This window comes from Anabrus simplex, chromosome 14 (genome assembly GCF_040414725.1).
Source record: "Anabrus simplex isolate iqAnaSimp1 chromosome 14, ASM4041472v1, whole genome shotgun sequence".
Taxonomy (NCBI): domain Eukaryota; kingdom Metazoa; phylum Arthropoda; class Insecta; order Orthoptera; family Tettigoniidae; genus Anabrus; species Anabrus simplex.
Genome location: NC_090278.1, coordinates 48,277,104 through 48,304,469, shown reverse-complemented (window position 1 = coordinate 48,304,469; position 27,366 = coordinate 48,277,104). Strand labels below are relative to the sequence as shown.

General features: G+C 38.6%; 1 protein-coding gene across 4 annotated transcripts in view; it reads left to right on the top strand.

The window, feature by feature from the left end:
- Positions 1-27,366, top strand: part of LOC136885551 (ATP-binding cassette subfamily C member 4) — a 403,879-nt gene that overhangs the window by 369,525 nt on the left and 6,988 nt on the right. For all 4 annotated transcript variants that reach the window (XM_067158182.2, XM_067158180.2, XM_068230366.1 and 1 more), the window contains 5 exons: positions 6,528-6,655; positions 13,367-13,612; positions 16,882-17,054; positions 23,664-23,793; positions 25,216-25,326. In XM_067158182.2, the coding sequence (XP_067014283.1) occupies positions 6,528-6,655; positions 13,367-13,612; positions 16,882-17,054; positions 23,664-23,793; positions 25,216-25,326 (788 nt within the window). The remainder of the gene's footprint in view (positions 1-6,527; positions 6,656-13,366; positions 13,613-16,881; positions 17,055-23,663; positions 23,794-25,215; positions 25,327-27,366) is intronic.

Genomic DNA, 27,366 nt, shown 5'->3' with positions numbered 1-27,366 from the left:
CCCAGGTTCGATTCCCGGCTCTGCCACGAAATTTGAAAAGTGGTGCGAGGGCTGGAACGGGGTCTACTCAGTCTTGTGAGGTCAACTGAGTAAAGGAGAGTTTGATTCCCACCTCAGCCATCCTCGAAGTGGTTTTCCACGGTTTCCCACTTCTCCTCCAGGCAAATGCCGGGATGGTACCTAACTTAAGGCCACAGCCGCTTCCTTCTCCTTTCCTTGCCCATCCCTTCCGATCTTCTCATCCCGCACAAAGCCCCTGTTCAGCATAGCAGGTGAGACCACCTAGGTGAGGTACTGGTTCTCCTCCCAGTCGTATCCCCCGACCAGATGTCTCACTCTCCAGGACACCGCCCTTGAGGCGGTAGAGGTGGGATCTCTCGCTGAGTTGGAGGGAAAAAAGAACCCCGGATGGTAAACAGATTAAGAAAGAAAGACGGAACATAATCGTGTGAAATTGACCAGTGTGGTGCAATATTTGTCTTGTGATAGCCTAGGTATGGATACAGAAAAAGTGAAATTCCTTTCTAAGGAAGACAACATTAAAATCTTTCAGAAAGTGGACTGGCAACCGCATCTTTAAGCGTGTAGTGGTCACAAATGTTGAACTCGCACCTTTGATTTTTTACTCGATCGATTTGACTTGGTCAAAGTTTTTCAAAATGGCGGCTGAAATCATTCTATCACAGTTGCACATGACCGAGTATAACCTCCCATTCATTGTCTAAGAGTGTGACCAGAAAATAATGGCTCACTGCTCCAAAATAAAAGGCTTCTACTAACATTTGTGTTTTATTCCCCTTGAAACACTGCAGATTTTGGTCTGCTTTGCCAGCTACAACAGTTTGCAAGTGATTGAAATATTATGTAATGTTTTCAGATAACTTATCATTATGACCAAAACTCTAGTCCGGCCCCATGGTGTGGGGGGTAACGCGTCCGCCTATCACCCGGTGGCCCCAGGTTCAATTCCCGGCCGGGCAGGGGTTTATAATTGTAAAATGATTAATATCCCTTGCCTGGGGACTAAGTGTTTGTGTCGTCCTTAATGTTCCTTTCCTCACATTCAACACTTTACACTTTTGCCATTTCCAAATACACACAGGTTCACAACATATGGTGCAAAGTAGGGGCAATAGATCTTAGGTTGACGCCTCAAATAAATAGCATTAAAAAAAAAAAAAAAGGACCAAAGCTCTAACGCTCATATACTTGGTTCACATTCTTTACGACCACCCTATACGTATGTTTAAAAGTTAGTTAGTTAGTTAGTTAGTTAAGACAATGTCGCCTGAGAGCTATGTATAATATAATAATGAGTTATGTATTATTTATTATTTATTTAGTCTGATCCAGGACACCCTAGATTTGCCATAAGACACAGAATAATACACAATAACAATTTTTGCTAGTTGCTTTACGTCGCACCGACACAGATAGGTCTTATGGCGACGATGGGACAGGGAAGGGCTAGGAGTGGGAAGGAAGCGGCCATGGCCTTAATTAAGATACAGCCCATTTGCCTGGTGTGAAAATGGGAAACCACGGAAAACCATTTTCAGGGCTGCCGACAGTGGGGTTCGAACCTACTATCTCCCGAATACTGGATACTGGCCGCACTTAAGCGACTGCAGCTATCGAGCTCAGTCAATAACAATTTTGAGGGAAGATAAAAAATATTAATGTTTAAAAAAATGATAGGTTACAATTAACCAAGTTAAATGGCATGAACTCCATATAAATGGTGACGAAGAATCGAAACGGAGTATTTGATGAGTGAGACGACTATCTCATCTTGTAGGCTTCTCGCTAGTTTATATTTTTGTCGCCATGTGACGAAAGATTTGGGAATTGTTCCCCTCGCACCAAAGAAAAGGTCCAGTTACCGTAATATTTTTTAAAGGTTATACGACTCAAGAAAGAAAGGGATGGTTGGATTATAGATATCCTTTTTCTCATTGTCTACGTCAGTCAGCTGAGAGGCTGAAGATTCAAAGCGTACCGTAGGATCAATAATTTCTGCTTCGTTCCTCCGTCTGTCAATCGCTATAATATCAATCCTGCGAGTGCTGCCTCCTTCGGCGAGGCAGTGGACTTCTTCGTACACTTCTAGATTTTTTAGATGAAGAGCATTAGCAATCAGTTTTCTGATGATGTTATGGTGTTTGATCCTAAGCAGTTCTCCTTGAGGTCAACTCCCCAGCACATGTGGTAAGGTTTGTTTCATACTCACTGCATTGTTTGCTGGTAGAACGTCCCGGCAGAGTACGTACTGGTGCAACCATCGCGGTCATCTTCAACATCTCCCTCCATTCCGAACAAGTTAAACCATCTCTTCTGGTAACCCAAGAATTAGCAGCAGGAACTTGAGCAAATAACTCAACACCTCTTCCTTTTTGTGGATATGCACACCAAGCTTGAAATTTGCGTGTTCTAAGTATATCGCGCAGTTGTCTAATAGATTTCGTTGATGTCTCTTCATTGAGTTGAAGTTCAGATAGGCAGAGAGCTTTTTTTATTGCTGTGAAATTTCGAACAGCATTTACATGCGAATCATTCACAGCTTCTAGCTTAAGATTGATGTTCAGCTGTTTAAGATTGATGTTCAGCTGTTGAAGGTACGCTTCCCAAGTAGCGCGCATTAGTGCTAACCCTTTATATTTGTAGCTTGAATAGATCATACTTGTCGGTGTGTCACTCGGAAGTTGTAGAATTTGCGCTTCTGATCATGTTGTCGGCTTTTAACAGACTTGATTTGGGAATTTTCTCAACCGAAACAGTCTGGAAGGGGTATATCAGTGTAGGGCCATTAAACTGATTTATTACAGTCAATTTTTGATGCGGTTGGAGTAAGTGAGTCCTGGTAATCTGATCTAAGTTAGCTTTCAATTTTTCAAGTACCTGATGTTCATTGAAGACTAAAGTCTGTCTGAAAGTTGCCCCTAAATATTTTATTTCTTCACTATCATTTATACTTCTAATGTTGCAGAGACTGTCACGATATCATCAGAATGAAGTTTACCATTTTCTATAATAATGGCATTTGATTTGTCTGCATTTATATGCAAACCTATTTCTTGAAGCAGATTTATGACAGAAGTGACTAGGATTGAAGCGGCTGCTTGGTCTTTAGCTATGATCACCAGATTGTCGGCAAAGCATAGTGATGTTAAAGGTACAGTGTTAGGACTCAATTGAAAACAATACATTTCTGATACTTTGATGTCTGTGAGTTCATCAAGGATGTGGTTTATACTCCAGTTAAATAAGAAAGGTGAAATGGGATCTCCTTGCATCACTCCACATTTGATGTTTATCTTATCTGTATGACCACGAGCAGTTTGAACTTGTGTTGTGTTTTCTGTGAGAAGGTTGACTAGTAACTTCTTAACCCTTCAGCGTCGCAGCCGTTTAAAAAGCTTCCTATCCCGTGGCCGGATGAGATTTCAACTACACGCGACTGAAATACATTGATTCACTTAAAGCGTTACTACTAGTATAAGAGTAGCCCGATATTCACGAAATTTGGAATTCCTTATGGTAGAACTATGTACATGAAGATAATTACATAATTATTTCACATTTCCTTAGTAATTTAGTTCCGTGTGATAGAGTTCGAAGCACTCTTCGAGACAGAGACCCAAGGCACACTCCTGGCTGCAGTACACCGATGTCTTCTTTTCACCGTGTTTTGAACACGCGATACGTCTCTGAGGTTTGGATTTCTCACTCTTGGGTGCTAATTTCCTGATAAAACGTATTTCCTGTAACCTTGGAACTGTATTATCTGATGCGCGCCGGCCTTGAATATTTCGTATCCCGCCCGAGAAGCGTATTTTGTACTACGTAAACAAACCTTCCATCAGCTGAAACTGATAAGATAACTGCTCATTGTTTGTCCCTGTGACTTGTCTAAATATTATTGGAGAATCTAGGAATCACAATTCACTGTTGAAAACTTCCCTTTGACCTGTATGCGTATCTATAGTCTCCTACACGAAATTTCCAAGTACCTACTGGTTCCTCCTCATCGTCACTCTCATCATTTACCACTGCATCGGCCACGGCCACATCATCTATTTCATTATCACTACTGCTAATACTGCCACTACTACTTCCGACTAAACTTTCATTTGAATTATACAATATTTCAAGCACGTTACTCTCAGCAGGAGCTAGCCATTGAGCGCGGTACGTCACACAAGCTGATGAAGCTGCGGCAGGACGAAACTGAATGAGGGAATAACATTTATGACGAATCAAACCAACTCGATACATATTTCAGATTAAAAGGTCGATACATCGTCTTTCAAACGAGATATATACCATGCACAACTGCTTCTCGTATGACAGAAAGCAGCACTAACTGATGCCTACACAGAGCACTCGACGAGAGTTACGAAAAGACTACAAGCTGAGAAATAAAGACAAATATAATAAATAAACCGCACTCTTAATACATAATTAGAGCAAAGAACATCACACGAAAAGACAAACTTCGCTGATCATCATTTCTTTATTTTATTCTGTAGGAAGGAATGAAGCAAACGGACTATTAAAAAAGCAGGGATTGGTGCTCAGACATAATTGACAAATACTTATCCTTGCAAAAGCAACTACACTTTAACGATTTTCAATTATTATTTAGAACACTGATAAACCCGAAAATGTCTTCTTGGAAACAAAACAATTTGCATGTCCATAACACCAAAACTCTTCGCGCTATAGCCATAAATGCGAAACCATGTATGGGTCTATACCACGTATAGAGGTCGGCGCGTACGGAAGAAAAGGGGGTCTATACCACATATAGAGGTCGGCGCTGAGGGGTTAATGGATCTGGGTAGTATAGAGTTCTCTATTGTCGCCTTTAAGTGATTGTGTCCAATACTATCAAACGCTTTGCTGATGTCGAGGAATACTACGCAGTCTGAAATCTTTTTCATTACAGCTGTTCGTAAAATGCCATCAACAATATTCACGTTAATGAAAGAGCTAGGGGTCATGATAAACCTCTTTGGAACTGGTTCAAAGGGATGTATTCCCTTACAATTTTATCAAGGATCTTACTTAATATGCGCCGAATAATGGAGCAAATACTAATCGGTCTCCATTTGGACAGTTCATTCTCTTCACCGCCTTTATGTATAAGAACAGTCCTCGCTGCCTTAAGAACCTCGGGAATGATATGGGCTAAAATATTAGCAGCAAGTGGATCATAAACAGATTTCAATAAAACCTTATCCGGACCTGGGCTAGTGTCAATTGCTGTGCTCTTGATAATAGAGAAAACTAACTCTTGAGATATTGAAATTGTATCATCTAAGGTTTCATTCGTATAATCAATATAGGAGTGTCTCATGCAATCATTAGAAGTTTCAAATCTGTTCCTAAAATATCCTTCAACAACATATTTCTCTAGTTTCAAATTATTAGTTCTTTTGCCACTTAAAATTTTTCTAATTGCTTTTCTCCTTTGGTAAATATATTCATATTGAGTCAGTTCATACTCGAATTTAGCCTTCCGACGTTCACGATCATTCTTAGAGGATCTCTGTGGGTTACTGGAGGTTTTATACTGTCAGTTGTTATTTTTGTAAGTGCCACGTTTATGAGCTTCTATATACCTAGTAACTGGACTCTTTGGACCTGGCAGTAGGTCTGTAGCTGTTGCAAGGAAGTTTACAAAATTAGTGACTTGTTCATTGAATTCAGCATCACTCAATTCATGCTGAAAAATACCTAGCCATTTACTCAGTTCGTCGTGGTAAGGTTTATTTTTTTGCTCTCTTTGATCAGAGGTTATTTCCAACTTCGTTGACTGACCATTTTTACTAGAAATAGGAATAGGATCTGTAGGTGGAATTTTAGACTGGCTAGGTGTAGTCATAGATGGATTCAACAGGCAGGCTCTGTATTGCTCTGGGTGTGATTTACTTATATGTATCTTAAGGCCTTTATACATTTGCCCGCAAAATTGACATTGTGTTTTTTTATCAGTGGTACTCTTATTGGTGTCATTTGCAGCCATAGTACAGGATGTATAACCTCGATAATATAGTTACAGATTATATTTGTCAATGATGATAATTTATTAGGCCCATAGACATTATTACTATGAAACTGTAGAATATATCAGAAAGTAGGGATGTGTAAATGATTTCGTCTTGTAAATGCAAACCATGAATTGAAGGTATTATAGTGGGATATTTAAAGAGAGTTAAAGATGGCAAGAAGAGAGAAAATATTGAGAACATAGCCTATCTTCATGTGTGACTATGTTTTCTTGTTATGTTTTGTGATGTAAATTGTAAAGAAAGAAGTATTTGAAAAGTAGCCCACTGTAGGTCAAATAATGTTCATTGTGATCTTCGTCCATATGTTGATTTTTTAAATAATTGTAGTTGAGTATGTCTTTATTGTGCTAAGGAATTTAATGATGTCATTAGACAATATTCTTTGAATATAGTATTTAAATCTTGGCTTTGTTCTGCTGGTTGACTGATCAAACTGTTTGTTCCATTCCTCAGACAAGAAGCCCCCAAAAGACTGGCCGTCCAAGGGTAAGGTGGAGTTTGAAAAAGTTTATCTTACCTACGCCAAGGATGATCCTTATGTGCTTAAGGGAGTAACGTTTACTGTCAGGCCTATGGAGAAGGTAATTTACAGTAATATGTCGATTATTAATATATTACCAAAAGAACTTGACTGTGCACTTTTATCTAGGAATGGGAACTAGTCTTGCTCGAGACTCTTGCAAGCTTCTCGAAACTGCTATGCTCTAGGTAGCTCTCAGAAAACTACATATTAGCTGGGTTTCTTACATGCAACAAAAGGTTGAGGAATGTCACTTTATTATTATGAACAATGATAACAACCCTTTTCCTATCAAGCTAAACTGCCAACCTAAATTAAGGCAAAATGTAAGGTTTTACTGAAAATGATGTACTCATTCTGAAGCTGTATAGATGTTTTTAAAAATTATATATATCAGTGTATGTGTCCTATGGTGAACTATTAATTTCCAGTTTCTATAATTAAATTTGCAAATTAAAATTAATATTTTGGCATAGTAATAATTATTTCACATAAATTTTAATTTCACTGTTAGAATCACAAAACTACCGTATTTCACGGCATAATCGTCGTACTTTTTATACCAAAATTTTCGAAAAAAATTGTAGGGTGCGACCATTATACGATGAATATTTAATACCAGTATTTGTATTACTCAAAAAATGTATTTATAACTAAATTGTATTTGATACAAATTTAAGATGCACGTAATACTCGCGTTTATACATCAAAATAATTAAAATAGTCTAAAACAAAATTCATAATTTTTCGCAACAATTCGGTGAACGATTTTCCAACCTGAAAATAAAAATGAACGTATTAAGTTAATTTGTCATTAATTTGAGTATTAAAGTTAAAATATTACACTTGCAAAAAATTATCGCTTTGTTGTGAAATGCGGACTTACCGGTACGCAATTTATTCCAAATCTTAGGTGTCGCTATCGCAGGTTTCGCTATCTGATGCGCCGTCCTCGCCTCTGTCAATACCAGTATCAGATTCTTCGTCTCCCTGCCACACTGCGTCATCTTCGGAACCGTCTAGTGCATTCGAAATCCCAGTCCTTTTGAAGCTCTTGGAGACTAGTTCAGGTGGTATAAGATCCCAACTCTTCTTCACCCACGAGCATAACAAGTCCAAGGGTGGACGCCTGATATTTCCGGCGGGCGTCAATTGCTGATCGCCGCTCATCATCCACTCGTTGTAAAATCGACGTAAGTGGTCTTTAAAGGGTTTATTAACACATACGTCTAGTGGCTGCAAAGCAGATGTTAGGCCACCAGGAATGACTATCTGTCGTGTCTTATTTGTAGTGAGAATTTGCTTCACTTCGTTCACGAGATGACCTCGGAAACTATCTAAAACAAGCAGAGCTGGTTGCTTTAGTAGTGCACCAGGTCTTCTATTCCACACAGTTTTAACCCAGTCCAGCATGAGTTCTACGTCCATCCAACCCTTTGGTTGCACTCGTACATGAATTCCACGGGGAAACTGTATATTCTTAGGCATCGTTTTCCTCTTGAAAATGATGTAAGGCGGCAACTTTCTCCCGTCAGCTGTAATGGCTAGCATTGCCGTGCATCGCAACTTCTCACTACCGCTGGTTTTCATTAATACACTCCGTGATCCTTTTAGCGCAATAGTGCTGTTGCGAGGCATATCAAAAAAGATTGGAGTCTGATCGGCATTACCGATTTGAGAAAGCAAGTACGAAGTTTCCTTGCGCAAACGTATGACAAATCGGTGAAAATTTACAATCTTGTCCGTGTAATCAGCAGGCAACTTTTGGCTTAGTGTTGTTCTCCTTCGCACTGACAGATTGTGTCGTCGCATGAACCCCTTAATCCACCCACGAGTCGCCTTAAACTGAGTTACCGGTATGTTGTGTTTGCGCGCTACCTCCTGTCCCTTAATTTGTAACATTTCATATGATACACTGCAGCCATTGTTACGTATTTCACTGACGTACCTAAACACTTCTTCGTCAATTATAGGAAACTTCCCTGTTTTAGGACCTCTAAACGCGCGTCTAGAAGGGTTTGTGCTTTTTAGCTTGTTTTTTACTTTCCGCCAGTCACGCACCAACTTTTCACTCACAGAAAATTTTCTTTCTGCAGCTCTGTTCCCGTGCTGTTCAGCGAAGGCAATTACGCTTAGCTTGAAGCCCGCAGAATAGTTTCTATATTTACCCATAATCGCTTATAAATGCTTCACACGTTAATGTTTTGCGATATAAATGACTTTCCGTAATTGTTCACTATTAAAACAAATTATTTCTGCAAACACCCAAAACACAAATTAAAAACTTGAATTCTCACGCACACATGTCTACAGTAAGCACTGATGGTTATGAATTTCATGTTTTTGGTCCGTATTGAACTGAGAATAATATATAAGTAATAATAATAATAACGTAAATGTTTCCACCTTTTCAATACAATATATTCACAAAATTACAAAATTATACGGTACTAGTTTCGACCCATCTAGGGGTCATCATCAGCCGTATTGGAGCAAAGATCATTTGTGGCGAAATCCTAAGACAATAATAAGGATTTCGCCACAAATGATCTTTGCTCCAATACGGCTGATGATGACCCCTAGATGGGTCGAAACTAGTACCGTATAATTTTGTAATTTTGTGAATATATTGTATTGAAAAGGTGGAAACATTTACGTTATTATTATTATTACTTATATATTACAGTAAGCACGTAAATCTGAAACAAATAAATGCATCTGTGATCTGTCCATTCCAGAGCAGCCAATACTGTTAGGCAGCAAGGAAGCATGCAACAATTTATCAGTTTAGCTCATTGGTTGCGACACACTACTGCGCTTGCGCAAAGCTCGCAAACCGCGGTGTAGATCTACTGTATAGTTGACTGTATTCCGAGACGTCAGTAACAAACATTAATTTTTTTCAATTTCTTTTAAACATACGGTAATTAGGTTAATATTTCTTCCCAGTTATTGATGATTTTACATTACAAGACTGACGAGTTTATAAAATAAAACTTTAATAGCATTGGCTAATAATTATCTTGACTGCTTGGATAAAAGTTTTCATCCCATGCCCGGACACGTATGACGTAGTAGTAGGTAAGATAAGAGTCTAGCGATGACAACTGAGACATCGTAAATAATTCGGCTGAATAATTCCGTGGAAATCTGCGTTATCGTCTTGGATTTCACTTCGTGCGCAATAACACAGGAGCCGGCCCCATGGTGTAGGGGTAGCGTGCTTGCCTCTTACACGGAGGCCTCGGGTTCAATTCACGGCCGGGTCAGGGAATTTTACCTGTATCTGAGGGCTGGTTCGAGGTCCATTCAACCTACCTAGCCAGTATTTCCTGGCGACGTTGCCGATAAGCGATAACTTACAGCCTTACGTATTTCAAATGGGAACTCATAATATGTAGGTGGTGAATAAATAGTACACTGTCTCGCGACCACGTTGTCAAACTGCCGATAGCCTACCGGTAAGCATAATATGTAGGTGGTGAATAAATAGTACACTGTCTCGCGACCACGTTGTCAAACTGCCGATAGTCTACCGGTAAGCCATGCGTCGTACATATACCGGTATTATTTATTTATACGTTGTGCAACATGTCGCAAACGTGACTGTGTTGCCAAATTGCCCGTAAACCATACACGTATTTAAACTGCGCATTCATGTGCAACTTACGTTGCAGTTCCATTTACCTTTTAACCAGATTAGTGAACAAAATTTGGACGTGCGACGATTATGTAATTAAAGGTTTAAAGTCCGATTTTTGTATTGAAAATAAAGGATGCGACGATTACGCGGTGGCGACGATTATGCCGTGAAATACGGTATGTTGCCTTTTAATGATAAAAGTTTTTAATTTGTTTGAAAATGTCCAAATAATTTTAGTTTTTAAAATTAAAAAATTGCATCTTGCCGGTTCTACCACTTCACTTTCATCATCAGTCAAGGCTGTGCCCAGGGAATTTTTTGCGGGGGGGTTGGGTGGGGGGAGGTGGGGTTGAAGGGCTTCCGAAAACAGAAACTATAGTAACATCTTTTACTTTCAAACAGATTTTACAGAAATAAAAGTTTAAACAATTTAAAAGTAGTACTTTTTACAACTCTGAAATAGAAAGGTAAATTCATAGAGTTCTGGTGGTCAGAACACACTTTAACAAGAGTGTGCGTGTGACACAAAGATATCTGTCCTTTGTTTAAAAATGCAGTTAACAATATGTATCACTGTAAGTATTAAAAATATTTAGAGGTTTGATTCATGTTTTAAAAAATCGTCTAGCGGCTCAATAACATGAAAACATGTAATAAAAAAAATATAATCCACATATCTTACCAGAATTAAAATTTCCATTTATGTTCTCCTTAAATTTGTTAACTATATTCATAGAGAAACATTCGAGGGTGGCACAGATTTTATAGGTTAAATTCAATTGTTTATTTCATAAATGCTTGTTTTTATAATATTTCTAATTTATTGTAGACTATTTCAAACCTCGTATGTGCTGTTTAAATTTGTTAAGTTTACTTCTCCCTAGGTACGGCCTTTTCATCAGTAGTAGTAACAGTAATAGTGATGCAGTCTTGGTAGTAGGTTGAGGATGGCTAACACCATTGGACCTTAACCATCTGTATGGATGTCACAGCACTTGAAATTTCACTAAGAACCTCTGGTTGGAAATTTATATACAGATGCATATAAATCACTTGTGTAATGTACCGAGTAATAGTGAATTGGATATTTATAATGATGAATTGCTAACACTAACCAGGGAGTAATGGTAAAGAATAATCCTTGCATACTTTAATACAATCTTACATGAAAGGCACAGCCAGGGCGGATCAGTATCTTTCCTACTACACTATGCTGAGAAAAACTAGTAAACAGAGTCACAAAGTGTACTGCTTTGAAAGGTATCACACAGTAGACTACTAAGCAATCTGTTGACTACATGTTCCAAGTTTGAGATCGATATATTGAATAAGTTTCAAGTTTCAGTAGTTCAAGTGCAGCAGTTTTTTTTTTTTTTTTTTTTTTTGTAAGTCTTGAACTACCGTATTTCCCGGCATAATCGTCGCCATTGCGTAATCGTCGCATCCTTTATTTTCAATACAAAAAATGGACTTTAAACATTTAATTGCATAATCGTCGCACGTCCAAATTTTGTTCACTAATCTGGTTAAAAGGTAAATGGAACTGCAATATAAGTTGCACATGAATTTGCATTTTAAATACGTGTATGGTTTATGGGCAATTTGGCAACACAGTCACATTTGCGAGATGTTGGACAACGTATAAATAAATAATACTGGTATATGTACGACGCATTGCTTACCGGTAGGCTATCGGCAGTTTGACAACGTGGTCGCGAGACAGTGTACAATTTATTCACCACCTACATATTATGAGTTCTCATTTGAAATACGTAAGGCTGTAAGTAATCACTTATCGGCAACCAACACACACTTGTCTTCTAGTAGACAGGTTTTCAGGTTGGAAAAACGTTTGCCGAATTGTTGCAAAATCACATGTCATGATGCCACAGAGGTTAGAAATTCAACATGGCGCGCGTCGGATGATGTCACAGCTAACCAAGCGATGCTGCCAACTTAGGAGTTAGTTTCAAGACCAGGCTAGTGAAAAGATTATTGGTCTGGCTTGGTTAGGGGCAGGGGGCAACAAAGGCCTCTAGCATCCCACACACATCACAAGGTACGACGCGATTAATAACTCTGTGACTAATTAAAATGTACCCGGTGCACGTCGTAACTATTTTAAACCGTGTAATTTTCTCATTTTCAACGAAACTGGCATGCTCATACTATACATAACTGTATCGAAATATTGCAATCATAATATACGTGATGAAAATAAAACGCGCGACTTATAGGCCGTTTCGTTTCACTCTTCCTTACATCTCATAGTAATTGGAAAACCTTCAAGGTCAGTTCTCTGATTTGCAAATGAATGATATACGTGAATATTACGGCAATAACCTTTATTTTGGTAAAGATTCCGTTGACCCTTCGCGAACGATAGGTTAGAGATCCCCCATGGCGCGGCTTGGCGAATAATTATGAATTTTGTTTTAGACTTTAATTATTTTGATGTATAAACGCGAGTATTACGTGCATCTTAAATTTGTATCAAACACAATTTAGTTATAAATAAATTTTTTGAGTAATACAAATACTGGTATTAAAAATTCTTCGTATAATGGTCGCACCCTACTATTTTTTCAAAAATTTTGGTATAAAAAGTGCGACGATTATGCCGGGAAATATGGTATCTGGTCAACATGGGATAGTAGCCTCCGTTCAGGGCCCGTCAACAATGTGTTAAATAAGCTTTATTATAGACAGTTAAATCTGAAATATTTAATTATTGTCAATGACCAACGAGTATTTCATATTAAATTCTGTCTACTCAGATATACTGTATGTGGTTTACTGGCTGGGCACTGGAGGGCAGTATTAGTCAGTTCTTCTATTCATCATCACTGAGCAACTTGATAGACAAGGTTTTCAACATTTGGTCTAAATATTACAATTTCATTAAAAAATGTATTCTTAGGATTTTTCTTAGGTGTCAGTATGCTAATAAATAAGCTGGCATATCTTGTAGTTGTTCTAGTTGTTAGCCATAATGACCATTTCGTTGTCAAAGAGAACAGAACATAAGTTGCAACACAGTTAATTTACTCTCTGTATTTTAGTGTGTATAGCACATCTTTTCGATAATATGATTGGTAGCTACAGTAATATTATCTTCTCATCTTACAGATCGGTATTGTTGGCAGGACTGGAACTGGCAAATCCTCTCTTATTACTGCCTTATTCCGTCTGGTGGAAGTGGAAGGCACCATCCGTATCGACGAGATCGACATCAAGACTCTTGGTCTCCACGATCTCCGAGGGAAGCTTTCCATCATTCCTCAACAACCCGTTCTCTTCTCAGGGACACTGCGTAAAAACCTCGATCCGTTTGACGAGTTTCCGGATTCCGTGCTATGGCAAGCACTAAAAGAGGTATGGAAACTTTAGTCTAAAGATAATTTCAGTTGAAGGTACTCCTTCATAGCCGTGTGGGTTTGTATACTATGAGGAAAAGAGAGAAAGTAAGGAATGTATCTAGTCTACTGTCTACTTTGTATACTATGAGGAAAAGAGAGAAAATGTGTGGAATGTATCTAGTCTACCATCTACTATCATCATTGTCATAATCATCATCATTTTCCCTTTTCCACCTGACACCAGGTGGGGGCAAATATTGTTCTTCTCCACTTCATCCTCTCTCCACAATTCCTCATCCAACACTGTCTTCTAGTCCACGTTCGGTTGTTCTATGTCATTCTTCACAGAGTCCATCCATCATAGTCTTTGTCTTCTTCATCCTTTCTTCCATATCATCTGTCTTTCCAGTGCTTATTGTGGCAGTCTATTTCTTCTTTCATCTGCTTGACGTGTCCAAGCCATCACAATGTTGTTCTATTCCACTTTGTCATTTAGTTTTTGCACATTTAGCTCTCTTCATATGTCTTAATTTCTCACTCTATCCCTCCTTGTTTTCTGTACCATTCTCCTGCATGTCATTGTAGGTAAGTAATTTCCCATATACAGTACCTCTTTAGCCTTCATTGGTACATCTTTATTCCATATTAATATCTGCACCTGGTGGTAGAAGGCACTCCCCAGTTTTATCCTCCTACTAATTTCCATATCTAGTCTTCCATTTCCTGTCAGTTCACTTCCCAAGTACTTCAGGTGTTCTACTATTTCCAGTTCTTGTCTCCAATTTTGATAGCTCCTTTTCCTTTTTTTTTTTTTTTTTTTTTACTTCCTGTGCTCATCACTATTGTCTTGCTCTTCTTCACGTTGATCCTCAATCCCCATTGTTCAATCCTCCTATTCAGTACATTCAACTGTCATTGTACCTCCTCATCATCTTCTCCCCTGATCACAACATCGAACATCATAACGTATATTCTTAACCCTCTATAATCTTCCCTTACTGCCTTTACAATGGCATCCGTCACTGTTATGAACAGTTACAGTGACAACACACTCCTTTGTTGCAGCCCACTGTCAATTCCAATCCATTCTCTCCTACTCACTGTTGTCAAAACTGGTTAGGACGTTTTTGTGGGCACCGAAAAGTAATTGTCATAAAGAGGGGACGTGCTAAATAGTGACAAACAATTTTGCTGTTAAATTTAAGGTAAACAAGTGTTTACAATTATAATGAATGAATAAAGAAATAATACATTCTAAGAAAACGTGAACTATACATGTTGCTTACAATTACGAGGCGTGTTTTATAAGTAAGGTCCATTTGTAAATAAGTACACAACGAAAGGTTATTTCAAAAAAGTAAATTTATTTTCAGAAAGTACATACTCTATTTTTCGACATAGTTGCCAAGCTTGTTCAAACACTTATCATACCTTGTAACCAATTTTAAAATACCCTCTTCATAGAAACTTGCCGTCTGCTCCGATAACCAAGAGTTCACTGCTGTTTTCACGCCGTCGTCATCATTGTAATGGTTGCCACTGAGGTGATGTTTGAGGTGGAGGAACAGATGGTAATCGCTCGGCACAAGATCAGGACTGTAGGGTGGGTGGTCTAAAACTTCCCTGCCAAAACTGTCCAATAAAATCGCAGGTCTGACCTGCAGTGTGAGGTCTTGCATTGTCATGGAGGAGGACAATTCCCTTTGTCAGCATGCCGCGTCTTTTGTTTTGAATCGCTCTGCGTAGCTTTCTCAGGGTTTGGCAGTATGCTTCTGCATTGATAGTGGTTCCTCGTTGCATGAAGTTGACCAACAAAACACCATGCCTATCCCATAACACCAACGCCGTGATTTTGCGCTGGGACAAAGTCTGTTTGGCCTTCACCTTTACAGGCGAGTGTATGTGTCTCCATTCCATGCTCTGTTGCTTTGATTGAGGCATGATATGCGAAACCCATGTTTCGTCTCCAGTTACGATCTGACTCAAGAAGCCGTCACCTTCTTCGTCATAACGAGTCAAGAACTTCATCGCACACTCAAATCTTTGGTTTTTGTGGTCCTCTGTTAGGAGTTTTGGGACCCAACGGGAGCACAGTTTCCTAAACTTTAGGTGTTCAGAAACAGTGTTGTAAAGCACTGATCTCAACACGTCAGGAAATTCGTTTGAGAGACCTGTTATTGTGAAGCGCCTGTTCTCACGAATCTTCACTTCAACTGAAGCCACCAAATCATCTGTAATCAAGGAAGGGCGACCGGAGCGGTCCTCATCATGGACGTTGTCACAGTCATCTTTGAATTGTCGTACCTACTTACGCACTTTGCTTTCATTCATAACAGTATCCCCGTACACTTCGCAAATCTGTCGATGAATTTCCGCAGCAGACAGGTTCCTTGCTGACAGAAACCGTATCACTGACCGAACCTCACACACGGTGGGCGAGTTGATAGTCTTAAACATTTTGAAAGCACAGAACAGAACCATACAGGTTAGCTACAGAGCTGAAACTGAGCACAGTTGTTCCCGAGGCATGCCGGTACACAACGCACGCGCTCATTGTGATATGCGCGCGAACTACTAGTGTCTACAACAAAACAGACCTTACTTAAAAAACACGCTTCGTATTTTTAAAGTTGTCTTTGGAATGTTCAGCATCTGGGCAATTTGCACGTTTCATGTATAGCATCCACTTCCTCAGTATGCTTTAATTTTCATCATTTGTAAACTGCCCAGCTTTCTTCTCCATAACTCAGTGTCGTGCAAATCATTATGCATAAGTACAGTAGGCCTAATTTATGTACATTGTTACACAATTCATTTACAAACTTAAAATTAAGCACCAACATGTCAGATGAGCTACTGTTGTGTACCAGGCGAGTTCGCCGTGCTGTAAGCTTGCATCTGAAAGATAATGGGTTCGAATCCCACTGTCAGCAGCCCTGAAGATAGTTTTCCATCCAAGCTGTCATAGCCGCCAAGGGCAATCCTACAAAATATTGATTTTTGTTGACTGATGGAGAAATGTACAGAAGACAGAGGTCGTACGAATACTTTTTGTTGGTCCCAAAACAGATATTATTTGTTTCTTACATTTTTCAAGTTTATGACTATGTTTTGTTTTCATATTGTTTATGAAATGAATAAAGATATTTGAATATGACTTTGAAGACCTGGCGCATTAAATTAAAAGTTAATAGAAGTTTTTTTTAAATTTCAATTTCAAATTTAGTGTTTAACCAGTAATATGGGCTTCAAGCATTGTGAATACCTATATTGATATCTTTTCAGGTGGAACTGAAGGATGCCGTGGAAGACCAGCCTGCGGGTCTTAACTGGAAGACCTCTGAGGGTGGCAGTAACTTCAGTGTTGGACAGAGACAATTGGTGTGCCTTGCTAGAGCCATTGTTAGGAATAATAAAATCCTCGTGTTGGATGAAGCAACTGCCAATGTTGACCCTCAGTATGTATACAAAAAGTCATAATGGTATATCCCATTTCTAATATAAATTCAAAGTTAATAGAACTTTCTTTTTAAATTTCATTTTCAGTCACTGAAGATAAAATGGTAATAAGGGGGGATCAGAACACACACGACATTTACTGTAACTGAATAACAGGGTAATATAGACTGAAGAACAATTCAACAGAGAGACGTGGGCTAAGATGAAGATGTTAAAAGGCATCATCATTATTATTAATTAATTACTGTAGAACCCCTATTTAACGTTTTTACAGGAACCTGATATTTTTAACGTCGAATGGGGGTTTACCTTAAATTGAGGTTTCAGCACACCTTTTCCAGAGATCTTTGCCTGTATTATCATAAATTGTACCATCATTAGAGTTCGTGGTTTATATCATTTAAAAATCAGAGATTTAGCGTTTTGATTTTCAAATTTAGCATTTTGTAGCATCTAAATTTCTCAAATTTAGCGGCTTTTTTAGCAAATTGGTTAAAAATAGGCATAATTTAGCTAATCGAAACCGACTTTCAACGTATTAGGTCGTGTTACGTACATTTAGTACATGTTGAAGAGATGTTAAGTAAAGAACAAAAATGGCCAACCGGACACCAGTGGGATCCGAGCCCATAACCTTTGAATTCACTATAGAAAATAAGACAGACATCAACATAACACTGTAAGAAGTATTAACGCACACACACGTATATGCCTATTTATAAATTTACGAACACAATTTCAAAGTGAAAAATACTATTCTGAACATATTTATTTATCACAATACAACACACCTACAATGAACAGGAATTTCAATGATAATTGAAGTACAACATGCCAATTGTTTAAACGGTGTCCTCCTTCATTCGAGACCGCCTATCAGTTACAATTATCTTGTACTTGCTAAAAATAAGTCTACATCGACACTGTTCGTGGAGGCCCAAATGCACAGCAGTGCTGCTGAGGCAAAGGAAGGACTGCAAAACATTTTTTTCTTCAAGTCTTTGATTGCAAAGTCGGCACATCAATATAGGCCTCTCTGTATCACTTACATAAAAATATCCCAATTTGTGACTCTCGGCATGCTGTTTGATCGTCACTTCGCTTCTACCCATGGCTACCAGACAATAAAATAAATCGCTACCGTACTTTAAAACAGGAACTACTGCTCAACACCAAAGTCAAGAATAACCGACTATGATCAAGGGTCAACACAAAGAGAATGAACGTGTGTTCTTAAGTGTATTTGCTGTTTGATTGATTGTTCTTTCCAGTGCTCTTTGGCCAGTGAAAGATATTCCACACATATAATGATTTAACCCTTTGGTCCACCATTACTTGTGAAAGGAAATATTCCCTTGCATACCATTTATGTATTTTTTTGTCACTTTAACATAAATTTGACTAATCACATACATAATAATACACAGAGCAAAGTGAGCTTTTTAGCTCATCAATGGTAACAGGAAACTAATGGTTTTGTTCGTAAGTATTACTGGTTTCAAGGGAAGCAGATAAATTAGCAAGAAATAAAGAAGCATAGGCATTGGTTTCCTTAGTAACGTGATCCCAGAGCTGTGGGGTTAGAAATTCATTCCCTACGTCCATTTCTTTCGGATTATTTCCCAACCCCCTCCTCACTATACGGTGAATTTAAGAAACTGGTTTGCATGTTACAGAAACAGGCTTATTGTCAACAAGATCAGGACTTGGAATTTACGATGTGCTAAGCGGGAAAAATGAGGAATGCACTAACGAGGTTTCAGTGTACCTTGGAACTTCTGAAACTATCCTTTCCCATCATTTTTATTTTAGTTATTGACTTTCACCATCTGAAATTATTTTCCATTTAATAATGTTATTGATTTTACATCCCACTTACCACTTTTACGTTTTTTGGAGACGCCGAGGTGCCAGAATATTGACCCACAGGAGTGTTTTAGCGTGCCAATAGATCTGCCAACATGAAGCTGACATATTTGAGCACTAAATACCACCAGACTGAGCCAGGATCGAACTTGCCAAGTTGGGCTCAGAAGGCGAGTGCTCTACCATCTGAGCCACTCAGCCTGGCGATTTTCCATTTACTTTGCAAACAAATTAATTGGTTCTTAAAATTTTCATCACTAATCCTCAACATTTTTAAGGGGCAGTATGTACATCTTTGCATTTACTGAAAAGAACCCTACAGGAGCACTTGAAGGAACACCTGTGTTTAATTTTAAGAACGTCATCGGAATGTCTTTGGAAGTACTGGAGAGGTAAGGAAGTACCTCATCTAGAACTGGAGCAGCTACTGGTTCTGTTATAGTAGAACTGAAAAAGTTATTTTCACCATGGTTTATTTTTTCACATTTCTGATTTTGTATGATCTATATCAATTACTAGAATGTAAAATTACTATTTTATTTCAAGAAAAAAATTAATTACATTTTGTAAAAAGTAAGTGTTGAAAGTGATTGCAGTTACTGTCCAACTGACTTGCTAGGCCTAATGTTAGAGAGAAGATTGTCTGTCAGGGTTATCTCAGCAGTCCCTTGCCACATCTGCATGGCAGCAGCTTCCAGTTGAATTTATGTGTCATTTCCTACACAGTGGCTTCAGCAAGCCCCCTAAGGGTGAACTCCTCTGCCCATAGCCATTGGTTCTCCCTTAGATTGTCAGGTTGGGTAACAGTCGCCCAACCCTCGGCCAGACAGTCGCAATCTGACCTGACGGGCATGTAATGAGGATGGAGCCAACAAGGACAGCATATGTTAACTTGGAGCGGCATGTGGCAGGGAAACAGATGGTGCGAAGACCAAGAACCCACTGGATGGATATCGTAAAGATGGACGTTGCAGATCGGGAAAGGACACTGGAGGATGTCATTAACCCGTTAGGTGGGCGATGTGGCGAGATCCGCGGCTGCAAGTCGCTTGCTCGGTGGGGAACGCGGATGTATCCGCCGATTCAATTTTTTTTTTCTCAGTTGCCTGTCTGCAGAGGTTTATTTCCTTTTCAGCAGTGTATTCTGGATGAGTCTGCCCACTGTTGTGAAATTTTTCAACTATGTTTTCCCAATACCAATGTGTCATTCATGAGTTGCAACATAAAGAATGCAGCTGAGTCCGGGCAAGAACGACGTAAGGCCTAATAGCTCCGCGCTGAAGCTTTAGCTCATCGCCTAATCGTCCCTTGGATGTAATAATATTGCTGTAGAAGGGATTTCTAGAGATTATAACACTGAACAGACACCTCTGATGACATTTTAGACCTGTGACCTGATTTATTATCCCCCGTCTTGAGTTCTTCTTTCATGACTGGAGTGTATGTTTATCGCGAGTTACACAACATTTTATTATTGTACGCATCCGTAATAGTCATATTTCATGATTTCTGTCCAAACTGCTGAGACCAGGCTTCTATTTGATCCTTTTTCTTACATTTTTTTCCGCTAAAATATCTATAACGAATTACCGGCCCCCACTGTTAGAGGAAGATGATTTACGGGTCATGATAAACGAAATGTTGGAATTTAGTGGGAACAATTGTGATATTAGTGAAGTAAGTTCTGCCGAAGGGGAATTCGTAAGTGACAGGAAATTACCTGGAATAAGTACTGCGGGCTCAAATCTACAGGGTTTGGGAGTAGCTGATGCGAATATTCAGCAGTCGCAATAGAGACAACACGTGTTCGATTCCAGTTCAAGTAGCGATCATGACAGTGACAGTTGTGACGATAATACTGATGACAATCCAACCATTGCAAGTTCTTGGTAAACTTATACTGAAAACGGACAAAGAAATTCCTGCTTTTATCCAAATTTCCACCGTGATGTAAAGAGAGTGTTTTTAGGGAAAACAAAACTGAGCGAAATATTTTAATACATTTTTTATGACGAGATATGCCAGAACATAGTTGAACAGACAAAAGATGCCGAGCAGGAAATCACACATAAAACCCAGTTTAGTAAGACGAAAGGAAGGAATCAAGATTAAGACCGTGTCCGGACAAATAAGGACGAAAACTTCTTATGACCATTCTGTTGCCGCAGGGGATTGTACAGAAACCCAAATTAGGACATTATTTCTCGCAATCGCTTGTTCACTACGCCTATTTTCTATCACATGATGACACAGAAGGGATTATTTTCTCGCCAGATTGAGTGGCCTGGCCGGCCTCCTGACTCCAACTTGGCAGGTTCGATTCTGGCTCAGACTGGTGGTATTTGAAGGTGCTTAAATACGTCGGCCTCTTGTCAGTAGATTTACTGGCATGCAAAAGAACTCCTGTGGGACTAAATTCTGGCACCTATTATTATTATTATTATTATTATTATTATTATTATTATTATTATTATTATTATTATTATTAGATTTTTCTCCACAGCTTTTTACATATCTCTGACAATGAGGTGAATAATGCAAAACTTCCTCCCAAAATATACGAGATAAATTCAGTATTTGACCACCCGTTAGCAGAATTTTCGGAAGCTTATACCCCTGATGGCAAAATGTCAATTGATGAGAACCTCTTGCTATGGAAAGGGTGGCTAGGGTGGAAAGTTTACATAACAAGAAAACGATCGCGTTTTGGAATGGAATTACATAAATTATGCGAAGGCGAGACAGGTTATATAACATGACCTGCTTCCATGTGTATCATAATGAAAAGCTGTAAAAGACATAACACTGTGAAGACTGTAAATACTGTAAATATTACGTGTAATGTAGTGAAATATAGTCCGTTTATATCACTTATGAATTGTACTGAGGCTATATAAACTTGATCCCTCGAAAGCGCTAACAAACATAACAGAAAGTTTTGTGAGTATTATAATTTATTCCATTGCACATCTTTTAAGTACATGTAAAATTTGTAAATCTACAATTTACATATACAGAAATATTTATTTCCAGGCAGAGATTGATAGTAAACTGCCTAAAATATTCAGGTGAAAGTTACTGTATAAACAAAAACCAGAGCTTGGCTGTTGGGAAGAAGCAGTCTCGATTTCACAGTGTGGAAGCACTTAGTACGTTTTTGCACAAAGTATTGAAAAGTTAAAATAATCAAATTTTTCAACAATTAAATACATTATATTCAAGTAAATATTTCTCTTTTGGCCCTTCAGTAGTTCATTTTAGTCTAAGATTGTTTTTAATCACATAATTAAATATTTTCTTCAATCAGGGAAATCGCTCCCCACCTGAGAGTGAGCTAATGTGTAGCGAGCTCCCCGCTTAAGGAGTTAACAACAGAACATATGTCAATAAGACAGAATGGAAGAGGCTCGCCAACAGTACCCAGGAAACTGGAACTGTAAAATGATGATGATGATGATGATGATGATGATGATGATTGTAAAATGTAATGATTAAAAATAAAAATACTAAAAATGTAATAGTTGCAAGTATTTTGATTACTTTTACTCAATTAGTTTTCAATTTTGTATTTAGCCCATTCAAGTCACAAGAAATGGCCACATTGTTGACTGTAGAATCAGATTTAATTTCCCGCCTATATTGTGAATGCATGTCACACAAAAACATGCAAAATTAAAAACCAATACAGATAATTTTCTCAAATTTTGCTTGCATGCCATTGAAGGTTATGGCTTACCCAGTCCTCATTCCTTGGGTGACCGCTGACTGTGGTACAAATGTTTCATTTTAAATAATTTTAAAAAGAGTGGATCCATGTACTCTTAAAAAAAATCACAATTTCAGACTGTGGGCGGTCCATAAATTTTTAATAAATATTTCTGAAATCTTGCTGTATCCACGAAATGGATATAAATCAGGATTATTGTCTTTTTTCTCCAAATTCCAATCACTGTGGTTCATTTTTGTCACCGGCCATGTGCGGCGTGGCACTTTTACTTTCTACAATATTCTGCTCACTTCAGTAACTTTCACTGTTGCCATCGCTATCCTCAACCAAAACATCATTATTGCCATAATCGCCATCTAAAACAATGTCTACAAGCGCTTTCAATATCTCGTCGTCATTGCCGTGAAACCGGTCCTACTGCATAATGAATACTGCATACCGATGAAAATAAACTGTTATTCAACAATTGTTGCGCAGAAATACGGACAACATTAGAGTAGAAACAAATCGGGAGGTTGTGGGTTCGGATCCCACTGGTGTCCGGTTGGCCATTTTTGTTCTGTACTTAACATCTCTTCAACACGTACTATATGTATGTAACACGACCTAATATGTTGAAAGTCTGTTTCTATTACAATGCGGTCGTGAAAATTCAATATTCACAGACAGCATTGTTTACCAACAGTACATGCCTCTAGTTCCTTACAATGTGTATTGTTAAATATTATATTGCAAAGGGAATCTAATATACAAAGATAAGCGAGTCACTGTGTATTGCGAGCTGAGCTTATCATTTGATTCGTGTGCCGAAACGCCGCTCGGGACCACAGCTCATCATGACGTGAATGGGTTAATATACAACATTATGAAACTGTACCCAGATCCATTTGATTAAATGATTATCCTAAAAAAAAAAAAGGAAGCACATTCCTTTATTTTGTGTGAGATTACCAGTATTGCTGATTATACCAAACTAAAGGTTTAACTTGTAACTATCTTATATTTATTTTTCTAGGACTGATGCCTTGATCCAGAAGACAATCAGGAGAAAATTTGCCAACTGTACCGTGTTAACAATAGCACATAGACTGCATACTGTCATGGATAATGACAGATTATTGGTGATTGATGGCGGAATGGTGGTGGTAAGTTGTCTACTTAACCATTTGATTTGATTTGATTTGATTTGATTTGATTTGATTTGATTTGATTTGATTTGATTTGATTATTTATCATCAACAGAGGTATTACTTCTCCAATTACAGATGATATAATAAATTCAAATACTACTACTACTGCTACTACTACTACTAAGCAACATATACATACTTACAAAACACACATGACCGAGCTCGATAGCTGAAGTCGCTTAAGTGCTGCCAGTATCCAGTATTCGGGAGATAGTGGGTTCGAACCCCACTATCGGCAGCCCTGAAGATGGTTTTCCGTTTTCTCACCAGGCAAATGCTGAGACTGTACCTTAATAAAGACCACGGCCACTTCCTTCCCATGCCTAGCCCAGTCCTATCCCATCGTCGCCATAAGACCTATCTGTGTGACTTAGAGCAATTACCAATATACTGTTTGCTACCTCAGTGCGGAGTTTTTTCATCCATAAAGAAGTCTGCCCCCCGGACGAAACTATCTTTATACTGGTCTGTTTTCAGACCAACTTTGAAGTGCGGGAGTGAAAGCTGAGTGGTAACAATGGCATCAGGGTACTCAGAATGAGAAGAGAAAGGTTGTTAGGAATGAACTTGCACTCAACTCTCGATTAACCGGGATAATATGTTAAGGCTTCCTGGATAAGTAAAATCGCGGTTAATCCGCAAAAAGTTAAAAATAGTACAGGCGTACTGAAAGTACAGTTAAAATGATAATAAATGATACTACTGTATTGGTCTATTATTATTAACTTACCTAATACGTTGCAGTAAAAGTAACATTTAGCACAATTAATAAACAGAAAAATAAACAGCACTTTTCGTTGAGACTAATAAGACAAAGAATAATATTCAGACCACCTAACTTTATTGTTTCTGAAAATAATCAGTCATGGTTTTGTGCTTATGTGCCGTGCATTTTTAGTGTTTTTGATATCGCGATTAAGAAGCAACGCAGTCCGATTATAGTAAATCGAGAGTTGAGTATAATTGATGAAGCTGTACGTATAAACCGGTTTTGGTGGAGGGGTTGTGTGAGACAAATGGGGGAGGATAGGTTACTTAGGAGAATAATGGACTCAGTCATGGAGGGTAAGGGAGACTCAGTTTCTAATGATTTAAAGTTAAAAGGCCACAAAACTAGTTACAAATAGAGGATTGTTGATCAGTCTATAAAGAAAACGTGTGTATGGTGGTGGTTCCTTTTTTTTTTCATATATTTTTGCCTCACAGGTTCATTTCCCTTTTCATCTTTAATTTCCCCACCTTAGTACGTTGGCTGTAGTCTATTATTATCTCTGTAGGGCACTGCTCTTTTTCTTCAGAATGCATGTCCCTTCTGCATGAATCCTTAGTTACTGGATGATTATTTACAACAAAATACATTTCTATTTTCTTTTCTAGGAATATGATCACCCCTACATTCTACTGCAGAACAGGGACGGTGTCTTGCGTAGTCTCGTTGAGGAGACCGGCAGAACAATGGCAGACGAATTGTGTGCTATTGCAAAAGAGGTGAGCATGCTTGCTTTTAGAGTATAGAACATTGTAAATATTCCAGAGAGGGAGCGGAACAAACAGAGAGTTTTTCTAAAGACAGGAAGGTAGGAACATGCAGTATCAGGACATTGTAAGTAAAATTAAAGTACGCTGCCAAACAGCGCTGTATGGCACATTTTCCATTTTTAACAGTAGAGGCAAAAAATTTAAAATAATACAAATAAATAAAAATTTAGTCCTTATATCAAGAAAACAGGCATGTTACATCATCACAAGACATATTAACTCTTAATCAGCTGTCTATAACTGAACATTTCAAAATCAAAGTCGTTTTAAAGGGAAAATCAGTCGAACAATGATGTGTGTTACTTATTGGAACGATGCTCTATGTTATTTATTGATGAACATACTAAAAAGACATGGAGTTCTCAAAAATAACATAGTAGATATAACGCTTTAAGGTTTTGCTGCATGTAAGTACTGTAATTACTTGTGGTGGTGCCACATCCTTAATCAACACCAAATTTTACAAGCATATCACTTCAAAACTAATGTAACACTTTTAACATATTTTAAAGAGATAAGTTACTTGTAAGGTTCTTCTCTCTCTGATCTCAGTTCAATACGGAAACAATAGTGAAGCTTATGTCTTTGAATATTTCAAAGAATTCTCACTATTTTTTTCAGTGTCACAAACTGGTTGGCCAGTAAGGGCCAGTTCATATTAAATGTTCAGAGAACAAGGGCAACAAAGAGCATGAAAATAAAACACTCCCTAGGACTCGAGTGCTCTAATACTGTCGAGGTCAGAAAAGAACAAGGGCTGACCAAGGGAGTTGGGTAGGATAGGTGAAACTGAGGAGCCTGGCACAAGTAAGTGGAAGCAATGCCAGGACTCAGATGGAGCCAAAGGATGAGTTACCTGTACCTGTGCATGTTGTAAGAGACTACTAAAAGGGAAACAACAAAAGAATCTGTACTCGCTCTCTCGTATTCTAAGCCCAAAACCATATCCAAGCTTCTATGCTTTCCCACCTAGCAGAGAAAATGTACGAGTACTAAGTATTCCTTATGAGTCTCCTCTTGTAAATAGCTAACTAGTTTTCTATTCAATTAATGTCAGGGGAATTTGAATATTGTTCTTGTTTTTACAATTTGTTTTACGTCACAGCCTCCGTGGCTTAGGCGGCACCCCACCGGCCTCTCACCGCTGGATTCTGTGGTTCATATTCCGCGGTCACTCCATGTGAGATTTGTGCTGGACAAAGCGGAGGCGGGACAGGTTTTTCTCCGCATACTCCGGTTTTCCCTGTCATATTTCATTCCTGCAACACTCTCCAATATCATTTCATTCTATCATTCATTAATTATTGCCCAAGGGGAATGTGACAGGCTTCGGCAGCCGGCACACTTCCTATCCTCGCTGCTAGCTGGGGCTTCCTTCATTCCATTCCTGACCCAGTTGAATGACTGAAAACAGGCTGTGGATTTTCATTTTTCACTCAGATCATTCACAGTTCACTGTCGTCATCTTAAGTTTCGCCATAGGGACTTTCGTCGCTGGCATCCTTCCACAAATAGTCGTCCTCAGTACCGTCCACTGAATTTGAAATTCCACATTTCTAGATCGTTGGGAATGCATGCCCATACAGTCTTGATCCAGCTGCATATTAGTCCCACTTCAGGCCTCTTCACTCGTCCGGTTGGTGTTAACACGTGATCACCATTAGACATCCATTCAGTGTACAATTGTTTTATTGCAGTTTTGAAAGGCCGGTTCACGCACACATCCAACAGCTGTAGAATAGAAGTGAGTCCTCCGGGAATTATCGCAAGATCGGTTTTTCCTTTCCTCATCATATCTTTTATGGCGTCGGTTGTATGTCTTCGGTAACACCCCAACACAAGCATGTTTCGTTTTTGTAATAAAGCTCCCGGGTGACGTTGCCAAACGCACTTCACCCAGTCCTCAACTGACGCACTGTCCATCCAGCCGGACTCGTGTTCTAACATTAACACCGGACGGCAAGTTTCCTTTCGGAAGTGCTATCCTTT